The sequence below is a fragment of the Apis florea genome, unplaced genomic scaffold (assembly GCF_048593485.1).
Source record: "Apis florea isolate Af1SG1 unplaced genomic scaffold, ASM4859348v1 contig_2190_pilon, whole genome shotgun sequence".
In the NCBI taxonomy this organism is placed as follows: domain Eukaryota; kingdom Metazoa; phylum Arthropoda; class Insecta; order Hymenoptera; family Apidae; genus Apis; species Apis florea.
Window position 1 is genome coordinate 2,351,808 of NW_028256541.1, and position 12,902 is coordinate 2,364,709.

At 32.4% G+C, this 12,902-nt stretch overlaps 1 protein-coding gene across 6 annotated transcripts in view; it reads right to left on the bottom strand.

Annotated features, from left to right (window-relative positions):
• LOC100871326 (zwei Ig domain protein zig-8) overlaps positions 1–12,902 on the bottom strand; it is a 396,962-nt gene that overhangs the window by 160,611 nt on the left and 223,449 nt on the right. For all 6 annotated transcript variants that reach the window (XM_003689721.4, XM_086916749.1, XM_086916752.1 and 3 more), the window contains one exon: positions 5,802–5,992. In XM_003689721.4, coding sequence (XP_003689769.1) covers positions 5,802–5,992 — 191 coding nt within the window. The remainder of the gene's footprint in view (positions 1–5,801; positions 5,993–12,902) is intronic.

Below are 12,902 nucleotides of genomic sequence, written 5' to 3' on the forward strand. Positions count from 1 at the left end.
CAGCTGAAGGACCCTCTTCGCATGCGCCGGTTCTCCCTCGATGCAATTGCGGCTTCGAAAATCACGTTAACGGAAATTCGCCGGATTAACGAAGGTGGAAGAGGGCGCTGTTACCAATCCTCGTGGATGACCGCTGTAAATCGCGAACCGATGAAATTTCATTCGAAACCCTTGTGACTCTCGCGTGTTCATTGCGGGTTTCCGTAGCGCTTCACAAAGGATTTCACCTTCTTACGTAACACGTAATTTTGTTACACAACTGGAACTATTATCGTCTCTGTCTCTTCCCTGCTCAATTATCTCTCGTAGTATTTCTGTAGAGGGCGTTTTGCTCGTCAAAAGTTTTGATGTTGATTAACGTGAGCCCGTTTAACGCTCGTATCTTGGATCGATTGGAATGTTATTGGAGAGATTGATTTTTGTTAAACACAATTTCGATGACGACTTCCACTCGACGATTTTTCATCTTCTTTTGCACGAAGAAGAGAATTTGTGTATTGAAAGGCAAACACGAAACGAGGAGATTTTTTTTCGACAAATTCAGATTTTAGATTGTTCGACATAATTTATGGAATAAGAAATTATTTTATACGATAAAAATTTTATTTGAGAAGAAAATATTGAATCTAGAAATTACTCTGCAAGATTTTATCAAATATATTGTTTTATCAATATGTACGAGTATAATATATAATTTTTAAAATAACATAGAAAAATTTATGAAAATGCATGAAACTACGCTACTGTATTACGATGATTTATTTCTTTATTTTTAATTAAACGTTTCAAGTAAATAAACAGAATGCTGTGCTGTATGAATATAAAGAACAATTTAGAAAATTGAAGAATATATTATTATTAATTAAATATATACAAAAATGTATAAATAAATTATTATTTATGCGTACGAATATTCTCAATAATAAAATCAATGTATGTTCGAGAATAATATATATAAAAGTATGCAAATTGTAGGACGAATGAAAGATCTTTTCGAAATTAGAATTATATATTTTCAAATTCGCAAAAAAATTTTTATATTTTTATATTTTTTAACTGCACTTCTGGCTAATTCGCCCGACGTATATAGGATCGAATTTTAACTCTTCTAAAGTTTTAATGGATGATCGTGTAAACATAATCTCGAAATCAAATACCTACTCGAACTCGGTTGTAATTACTGGAGTGTACTTTACGAAATAAACTTGGTTGCGCTGTTGGTGAGCATCGATGAACTCTAGTTGGGACCGCAGAAATTTTACACCGAGAGTCAAGTTTACGGCTAATTTCGTCTCGAACAAAATTGTTTTCTCGTTTCGTGATCGATTTCGAAAGCTGAAATACTAATTGACGTTATCGTCAAAATTTTTAATCGCATAAAGGGCATGTGTAGTGATTCTAACAATTAATTAGTACATAAAATTATTGTTATACAAACTTGATAAATTTATCAATAACATGATAATAAATACTGCTCTTAACTTGTAATATGCATTATTTTTGAAAGTTAATCTAGTTGGATTCATCAAATTGTTCATCTAATTCCCATTTTTTTCCATGTTAACATTTCCACCAAGATTTTATTCATTTTCATCTCATCTCTCAAATATTTGACATCGAAATTCAAATAATGGATAAAATGTATTATAACACTTATATAGTTCAATACTTTATCATAGTGTTTTTCAATCATTCTTGAATCATGACAATATTCACGCAACACGATCTTTCTAAAAATTAAACTATTATTTAATTAATTTTTTTATTTATTTTTCAATTCATGAGTACAGGCAACAATTAATTTATTTTAAAATAAATAAATTAGTTACGACTTATAGACTTCGTTGCTTCAACATTTTAAAATATATCCTGTTACCAATTTAAAGCGTTATTGACAAGAATTGACCAGGATTCTCGATACCAACCATCTCGTTCAAAAAAGTGTTTGTCACGCTCGTTCCAAATGCTCTCCATCATTATATCACGCTTTTGGTTGTTAATCACAGAATGGAAGAAAAGTTGGAAACGATGCTTCGACTGTTAGTGGCGCGTGTCGAGTTCCAAGAGGGCGCTCACGCGCGTATAATTACTCGAGTCAATTTCCAAGCTTGGCAACCACCATGTTGGCCGATCGTACACGGCATGGTTAAAATTTCGCGAATAACCCACCGCGGTTGGTTGTATCTCCGAATGCGAATTTCGCGGGAGCTCGTGTCTCTCGCGAATCGAAACTGGGTTACGTATATATATATATAGATACGTATGTATGGACGACTGACTATTTTTTCCCTACTACAATCTTTGCTTTTTGTTTCTTTTTTATAACACGTGAAATAGTTGGAATTGTTATAATCGATGCGTTCGTTTTCTCTTGCAATTGCATGCATTTCGTTATTTTAATTGTATTTAATATTACAAAACGGAATGTATATGTGTGTGTGTGTGTAATTTTGTATTATTATGAGTTTAAAATCTTAGGATTGTAGGAAATTTTTTTTTTAAATTGGACGTCGAATCAATGATTGTTGGTATTAAATGTTTTCCATCATCGAGGATTCTGACGAAATTTAGAATTTTGCGATTCAGCACTGGAGAATATGATTTGTTGTTGAAACCGTCGATTGAAACGTTAAGAAATAACATAATTTATTCTTATTCGTTCTTTTTAAGTGATTTTTATATCTAGTTAAAAATTAATTAATTTTCGCCTTTTGTTTAATTTACGTACGTAAAATTGAGTTATCTCATAAAATACGGCTACTTGACGATCGTGGTTTTACGACACGTATAAATTTTTGTCTCAAAATATCCGAATTTAAACAAAACGAATTATTCTTTAAAGATTCGTCCTTGTTCACATATCTTTCTCCAAGAAAATTAAAAAAGCCTTCATCTTTTGACAAATCTCTCTTCAATAATAGGTTTTATCTCGCAAGCGTTTCTTTCGAATAAGCTTCTCGATATCGATCTCGATCATTTTATCCTCGAGAAAAATATATTAATCATTACCTCTTAGAAGAAATAAATAGAAATTCAACTTTTCGTATCGACGACAATTTGACGAGTCTTCGTAACAAAGTGCAGGAAGGAAGATAGAATATTAATTCATACAACTTCCAATAAACTTTATCATTGAGCTCACTTTGATTAAAGTATATTTCTTATATTTCGAGTGCACAAACATCGAATATATATATATTGGGTGGAGCAGTTGCACTTCGTACAATGGCAGCGTGCAAAGATCGCCGACGGCCAAGTGCACTTTCGATGCATTCCTTGCAGTTTGCTACAGACAGGTGACGATCCATTGTGCCGGTGAAATATTAACACTCGATATTTTCCTGCGCTCAACGCGGGGGGAGGGAAAAAGATTTACACGTAAGCCCATCTTCGCGATGGAGGTCCACGCTTCTCCCTTAACTCCCTTTCTCGTCGATTTAATCTCCCCTCTTATCGATTTAATTATTTTCACTTTCGTACACTCTTCTTCGCTTTTCGTTTTGGTCATTTATTCATCGGCAAAATTTTGTCATTGAATTTTGAATTTCATCGCAAGTTTATTTAAGTTTTATTGTTTGTAGAATTTCACCACGTTACCTCTGTCTTGTATAACGTGCCAACGTGTAAACCCAAATTTACCAGGGCACTGTTTGATTAACTCTTTAATGTGTGTTCCAAAGAATATTGAATATTAAATATTCATATAATAAGTAGTAGTTTTGAATACAGAATAACAAAATTCACCGTAGTAAAATTTATAGTAGTCAAAGTTGCAATCTAATCTAGGAAATACGAAAGTTTTGTAATCTTCTTGTTAGTGAAAATAATTAAAGTTACGGTAAGTGCCATAATAAACTGTATTCTAGTGAACTACTTTCATCTTATACTTAAGTTGATATCAATGCAGTGTAGCTAATCAGAACAGAACTTTAGATTGAAACAAGAAGAAGAAGAAGATTTTTACAGAGATTAGAATATAATATATATAATTAAAAAAAAAAAAAAAAACATAAATTTTAATACAAGTATTTTATTTTAGTCGAAGAATTATTTTAATCCTAAAAATAATTTTAATCCTCATTTAATCATCGCATAACGTAAGAAAGACGTTTGATTTCCTTCTTTAAATATTCCGAATAAATATGAAATTTTATGAATCACTCGTATCTACGAGTTTATTTATAAATTTTTATCCCATCCAGATCTCACTTATGCTTATTGCCGTCAATAGAAGAGACTTTATGCTCGAGACTCGACGCAAAAGTAAAAAGATTAATACCATCGACGCTCTGACTTCCCTTTCAGAAATTTACAGTATCGATCACTATATTCAAGTTATACTACATACGTACACAACTACCTATACATACGCAAACCGTGTCAATTATATTGAAATTGCAAATGGAATTCGTTCTACTTTTTATTCGAATGTTGAACACGAAACGTGGAATCGATATCGCGTTATCCTTGACTGCACTTTTTCTCTTTTTCCCCCCACCCCGATATCACGAGTGAATAGAGAACGTTGCAGGGAGGATGGCCTTTTACGAACATCTGGCTGGTTATCAGGGTAATGCCGTAAGTGTCGAGCATAGAGGGTTAACTCTGAATAATTAATACAAGGCGTAGCAAGTTTCACTGGATTGTGAATCAAGGGTCCTTAATCTTTTCCAACGTTGACCCAGATTAAACTCAAAGCGTCTCGTGATCCTGTCGTTTCGCTCGAACTCTATATATATATATATATATATTTACAAATATTTAATGCTTGACGGTAATTTTTCTCACGAGAAACATTGCACGTGATCTCCTCGTTTCAATAGAGGAGATTTCAATATACACGTTTACGAGTATTTAATTTCTCATTGTAATTTTTCTCATGAGAGAACGTGATGTGAGAAGGGATGAAAAATTTAAATTAGGATTACAATAATTTGTTAAAAATATTGTTAAAATTGTTTTGAATTTTTTGAATGATATAAAATATAATTATTATTATTTTTAAAATTGATTAGAATCATGATAAAAATACGTTTTCGAGAGAGTGCTGAGATATGTTCTGTCTGTATATAAAATAAAGTAATAATGTAAATAAATTATAGAATAAATTAAGTATAGTAAGGGATACATACTTGTTCGACACATTTGTTATAAAGAAGAAAGTGATAGTATAACAACTATTATTATAACTAATTAACTGTGGCAAAATTAATAAAGCAATTAAAATATAAGGCAAGAGAAAATGTTCTTGACGATTTCAATGATCAATATGAATGAAGATATGAAACCAGAAATAGTGGGAAAATATTTTAAGACGACATGAAAGATTTTTGAATCAAAACTGAAGTAAAAAGTTTCATAAAGAATTAAACTAAAAAAAAAAAAAAAAAAAACTATATATACAAGATAAGAAAATATTTTAGATACAAATACTTAAACAAAATTTCACATATTAATTTCTTACATATTTCTTGAGTGTACATCTTTTTTCAATGAAACTTTAATATTTGATTAATTTTAATTTAATATAATATATCCTTTTTTGTACAAAGTATCAAATTAATATTTATAGTCGATTATCCAATTTTTCTCTCATTTTTCAAACAAATAATGGAACACATCCTTTCTTGACAAGTGAACATATTTTTCTTTTTAAAAAATGGAATCAAATAAATTTAAAATGATAGATCGCCTTGGAATAAATTAATATTCGTGCAATTTCTAAGTAAAAATTTTAAAATCATCCCTTCAAGATACAAGAAGAAACAAATTTACGAGATAAATCTCGATCGTTCACTTACCGTCTTGTTCCCTAAGTTCTTCACCCGGCAATTCAAGTACGTAGTTTTGCCCAGGATGGTGGTCACGTTCTTCGAATTCGACATGTCGAAGTACGGACCGTATTGTGTACTGCTTGTGTCATCCAGACTGTTCTGATGAACGTTGTTATTCTTTCCGCTGCTTCCGTGCAGCATGGTGTAGCAGTGCGCCCCTGTAAATCAATGCAACGACCGATTAAATCTCATTCAAACTGCCAACTTGCTCGTTATCGCTTTTCTGCAAGGGAACACTGGACTCCCTGTTCGTTAACATTTTCGAATAATGGAGAGATTCATCTTCTATACGTGGAAACGAGGCTGCAGTGCGATGAAAACGGATTTTAATTCGTTTAATTATAATTTCAACACACATCGACATTTATCGAGAAAACAAATCGAAACGGTCGCTTAAAAATTAAAAATATGCCAATCGGTAAAAATGGTGCTGGACGTCGTCAGAATTTATATTCTGATTGGCAAACAGATTTTCTAATCTATGGATCATGATCTATAAGAAAATTGTTATTTAATAACTAACTAACGTATTGCTTTGTGCAAATAATTATATACTGTACGATTCTTTGATTATTGATTGAATAAAAGAAAACATTCGATATATTTGTGGGATATCTTCAAAGGGTTGATTTTAAAGATCAAAGAAACGTAAAAAAAAGTAAGCATGAATTTATTATTGATACGCACAAAAATGTTTGTCGAGAGTTATTCATTAAATTATAAGCAATTTAAGTTTGCGTTTGACGAAACGAGGCGGAGACAGATTGAAATGCTGTCTTACTTTATTTATTTCGTTTCATCTTGTGCGCAAACTTAAATTAAATTGCTCGCAACTTCAATCGATACCAACTTTATTAATATCCTACATTAAATCATTCCATATCAATAATATCATTCTAAAAACTTTCTATTTTATTCTCTTCTCCGTCGTGATTAGAATGAACAACTTTCGAAAAACATCAGTTCATAATTTTTATTGTCCAGAAAAATTGGATCTGTGATAAAAGAAGTTACGTTTTTTCTGCACTTCTTACATTTCACGTGTCATCACTTCACTGAACAACAACGCTTGCAATGAAATCGAAGCGATATCGCGCGTTTTGTAAGTGCGTCGAGGCCCTCGGATGACAAGCGCCATCTGAACGATCTTTGCTCGCGTATACGTTTGAAACGTCAGTCGAGCACCCGCGGCAATTCAGGTGATAAATGTCCATGTTTTTATCTGTGTATCGCCCCATAGTTACCCGCCACTTTGAACTTTCCAAATGCGAATCTGTTCAACTGGTCGTTGTGCATCGGGGCTGGCACAAAGCCCTTTGCACGCTGATACTTGGCCACAATCGGCTGCATCCCCCATTGTTTCGCCATCGGGGTGGAACTATCGCGCGCACTCGATTCGACCGCCCTCCCCACTTTATCGAGCGAGTCCGTCGATGAAATTTCTTAATACACACCGATGTAAAGATAAATTGTGCAGATAGGAAGGACGCCGCGTTATTGAATCGCGAACGTCACCGTAAATTTCATTCCGGTTGATATCGGTGCATACCCGCTTTGTAACCGACTCTGTTCAGACAAGTGGTTGACAGCGTCATAAAGGAGGGAATGTTCGTTTCGAAAATTTATGGAAGCCGAATTGACGAATGGCGCGTTTCCAAGTCGCGCGCGAATTTTTATTCGGATCAAACTAGTCCACCATTCGAATTTTTCCAATGAGGAGAGCAAGTGAATGCACTTTGCCAATCATTGCTAATTTTACAATTTGAAATTTCATAATTGACAATTCTTTGAAAATCAAGTTTTAAGACGTTTACCATTATTTACAGAATGTACATCATGAACTAAACTTTTGTAATTTTAGCATTGAAACTACATTTACAATTCCAACATGATTCGGATAAATTAAACGATCGTTTATTTAAAAATCTCTTAGATGTATCAGGAAAAATTATACATATATATTCCTTTTGTATCATATGAGATAAAAAGTATATGTTGAAATCGATGGATGGAACGAGCCGGATCGATCGTTTATTTGCTTTTGCGATTTTTAATCTCGAGATGTTAGAGAAAGATTGGGGGTAAAACGGTCGGTAAGTGTTTCCGAGTTCGTCCAGGGGGATACAGTTTCAAACTGTTCGCCACTTTCGGCGAGTTGCAGAGCAAACTTCCGGAGAATGAACTTTAATGCAGTATACGGAACTTTTTCGATGGAAAAAGGGGGGCGTTGATTTCACCGCTGCCTCGAACAATTACCGAAACTTGTTTATTATTTCAACGCGTGGAATCGTTGCGATCATTTAGAGAATCGAACGATGCGAAATTTTGTCGAAGATGGAATATCCTTTTGCACAAATATTCCTTTGATTTCGAGTGTTTGCTCGAATATTAAATTTATACCAATCTTGATTGTTTTCGATCCCTTTGTAGTTTTGAATAGGATATTTTATTTATATTTTTGTTTATCGCGTACGTGGAACGAATAGTTTTTTATCACGTTACATTTGAATTAATAAATTCAATCAAAAGATTGTTCGTCTCGATGATCAATCGAGAGAATATTTTATTCTGTGATAAAAATAAAAGAATAAAATTCATTATTTTCACATACGTCGCTCTTGTATTTTATCAAATGTGTAAACAAGTGCGTGTTATTAAATATTGTTCAAATAAATTTGTGCGTTACATTCTTAATAAGATAAAAGGAGTGTTGATTCTAGAAGCAATAAACTTTTCGATCGTAAATATTGATAAAATTTTTACAAATCATTTCGGAATCATTTGGAAACCAACAATTCATCGTCTAATTCCTTGCATAAACGCGTTTACGTATTTTTAGTAAAAGAAAAAAAAAAAAAAAGAAAAAACTGACACAAGTAGCTCACATGATGGGAATATTGAAGTAACATAATTTCCAAGTGTTACTTATTTTACCACTTTTTTTGCAAATTGTCTTTACCGCTGCGAACAGCGGTAGAAAATCGTGAAAAAGGGCGAAACACAAGAGTAATTGGCTTGTTATCACTTTGGCAGACGTTCTAACCGCAACGATTCGTTTTCTACGGATTTCGACGGTAATTAGAGCGTACTGTCGAGAACTGGCGAGTACATAATCGAATTTTGTTGCTCTTAATTGCGACACGATTACACGCGCGGCCGACCCGCGTAAATATTGAATTTAGCCGTGCGCTCATCTAATCCTATTCGATTTCTTCGATTCGAGTAATATCTTAATACCGAACATAAAATTATCAATTAAACTTGTACGAATGAAATGTTAAGTATAGCTACAACAGTCAAAATTTTAGTAAAGAAATTTTTTTTCTTTTATTTCGTTTAATAATATTGGAACAAATTGAAAAATACTAGATTTACCGATCGATTTTCACTTTTTCCATCGGATATCAATACTTTTCTTTTTAATAATTATATACGGTTATATTCGTTTGTTATTTTAAAGGATTATTTAATGAAAGAAGTATTGAAAAAGCAGTATTGATCGATATTGGACAATTCTTCAATAGCTGGATCGATACTGGACAATTCTCGGTTAAAGATACGGATTCTTGTTTTAACCCTCAGACAACCGGCTAAATTATGGCGACACGAATGTTCGACTGTGAGTTATACGAAGAGGACTGGAAAGGCCTGATACAGCTTTATATTTCCCACCTAATAGAGAATCGTAATCCAAGTTATGATACATAAATTATGATTGTTTCAAAAATTTTATATAAAGTATCAATTATTTTACACGAATGGAACGTTTGATATTATGCATATGGTCTATTTTGGTGCTTTTCAGTTTGAAGTTTACCGTTTTGTTAGAATTATTGTTTTAAAATTTTACCTTTTAAGAGATTGAAGGAAGGCTTTATCATATTCTTTTAAAATAATCTGATCTATAATAATAAAATTATGATGAAAATTTATATCTGGTGGATAGAAAGGAAGACACTTTACAAAATTTTCGTATACTTTTAATTTAATTTTTTTTCAAGTGTATAATAATGCCAAATTTAAATATTCAAAGAAATGTTAGAAATGCATTTTAAAAATAATTTTTCCAGCAAAATTGTGTATTAAAAATATTTGCACAAAATGAATTGGAAAATATAATTAATTGAAACTAAAATGATCAAAGATTAATTATCCAAAATTCAAATTAATAAAACTCTAAATAAAAAGTCTAATAGCATTTTCATCTTTCATCACAATCAAATATGTGATTACATTCTATACAAGTATATACGAAAATTAATTATATATCATTAAAAGTTATTAAAGAGAAAAGAAAAGAAGAAAAAAAAAATGATAGAACAGCGAGAAAAAAATTTTCAATATGTGTTTCATTGTATTTAAACTATCAGAACAATCAAAGTCGTAAATCATCCCTTTTGTTGGAAGAGAATATCGATCCTTTAAAAGAGCATGTAGTTTTCGTTCCTTTATACAGCTGTGCCTTCATATCTATCTCGCAAAAGTTTTTTGAAAGAAATTGTTTTGAGAGAAACGCGTCTTTTTAATGACGCTCCATTCTTCACGATTTCTCGCATTCGATATCCTGAAAATAATACGATTTCGATTTTTGTGTTCGATATTGAATTGCACGCAAAGGACAATCACGAAGATTGATCTTTCTTTGATCGAGAAAAATAAGTAAGCGTGTGATGAAATTTTTAAGATAAAATCTTTAACGTATACATAAAAGTTTGCGATATTTTCCTTTTTCCACGTTAGATTTATAAAATTTCTTATTAACATGATACATTATTTATCAAATTTAAATTCTTTTAATGCCTTAAATTCTTTGGATATTTTTCACATAGTTAATAAGGAAAATTGAATTATTTATATACTTCATTGACTTTAATACTTAAAATTATTAAACTAATCGAATCAATCGTTAAATTCCTCCTGCGTAATTTATTTACCCACGATTTTATTCACTCGTTTCAGCTGTGCTATTTCGAAACTTCAATGCATTAATCGCAAATCTTGGCCATTGAAACTTTGGTGGTCGTAGAAGATAGAGGACATAAAATGGCTCTTCCAAAACAATTGTCGTCTCTCTCATTAAAGATATCAACTGACATTGAGGAGAAAATTGAATTGTTTCATAGACGAATGAGGTAAGGATCTTTTCGCAAACAATCAAATATTTTTTTCATATTTTTCAGACAGATTTAGAAATCTTCAAGCAATAAAATTTGTATTCAAAGAATTCATTATAACATTATATCATGATCCTATTATAATCATTCCAGAACAAGAACACAGATCCAACGAGATTGAGAAAATAAATTAACAAATAACAAGTATACAATCGTTAGCAATTAATACATCGATATTCCATAAATTCTTTCGAAAGCTTCTTTAAAAAAAGTAAAATTTACATTAAAAAAAATAGTTAATTTAACTTAAAATATATCATCATAGATTGTAAATCGATAAATTGACAATAATTGTTATTATGATTTTACTTCACATGATCTTCTTGCACATAATTCGAAAAGAGTTCAAACTTTAATTTTTGAAATCAAATATCTAACACGCTCGAAATGTCTAATTGAATTACAAACGAAATAGAAACGAAGGTGATCCCATATCAATGCACATTTCCACATTAAATCCCTTAAAATCCGTTATTTGGTACCAAAGAATTCGGGGTCAGAGATCGGTCAAACGATTGAAATGGCCGACCAGACCGGTTGATGGACAGTCGCAACTTGGGATTAATTTAATTATGGATTAACCCTATTCCATTCCTATGCAACCAGCCTTTTATCCCGTGGAAAGCTTTCTATCCGACCTTCTCCCATTGAACGTCGTTCAGAATGCTTTGTTCTTCTTCGTCGTACGATGTTTCCTTTGACAGACGCGGAGAAACGAAATTATAATTCAAAGATCGGGGGACAAAAGCGAATAAATGAACCACGCTCGAACGTGAAAACATGATTTCTCTCGTGGAACACGATATGGATTCGAAATATTTTCGAATGCATGAAACATTTGAAACATGTCGGTGCATTATATACAAGGACGTTAAAAATCCTCGAATTCGAATGTACGATCAACTTTCTGAGCCATCGACGAAAAGAGATTTCTTTTTTTCAGACGCAAAAGTTATACCATCTTACAAATTATTTTACCTTCGTAAAAATTTATATTTAAACCAATTTTTGAAAAATCTCCTTAAATACGCGAATTCAATCAATACCTTCATACCTTTATCTATTTTGCATATAATTTTGAAACAAAACTATCCACATTCGCGTTATTCGTGAATAAAATATCAATTTTAAATGGCACAGAATTTTTTTCTTGCATAAAATTTACGATCGTTACGAATATTTCTCTCTTCACTTTCAACAAAAAAAAAAAAAAAAAAAATGAAGAAATCATCAATAAATGACAGAAACGATTTAGCCAAACAGTGGAGGCCGATTTCACCACGAGTGAACAAATTGACAATACGCTCGAGCAGGAAAAGTACACAGACTGAATTCCCAAGGAAGCGAAAAGTCGCAACCAAAGTTGACTTCCTGGACGTTTGCTCGAAAATGTAAAACTCGTTTCCTCCGACATTTTCTCGCCTCGAGGCAAGAATTCGTCCGTTAGTTATCGCGAGTTTTGCGCGTATCGAAACGAAACACTGGCACGATATGCACGATCCCGTCTTTTCAACGTGAGTGCAATACGAGTTTAATCGCGATACCAGGGCCACGTTTATCTACGTCAACGGTCCATTAAACCCGACTAAGCGCGGATAATGTCGTTTCATAACAGATCAGCCCCGAATTGGGTCTGTCAGCGATTTTTACGAAATCCCTTCTTCTTGCGACCCGAATACCTTCCTTTCGATTTGATAAATTATCGATGAAAATTTTCGAAATCGAATTTTTTAAAAAATCAACGAACTTGTTTCTCGTTTTATCCCGATTCATCTCGATCGTATTCCAGAAATCGCGTCAGTTATTTGTTTGGAATTTGGGATTGAGCGAGACAAAAGAGAGAAGGAGACGAAGATAGATAGAAAAGTTGTTAAAAATTATTGTTTCCTTTACG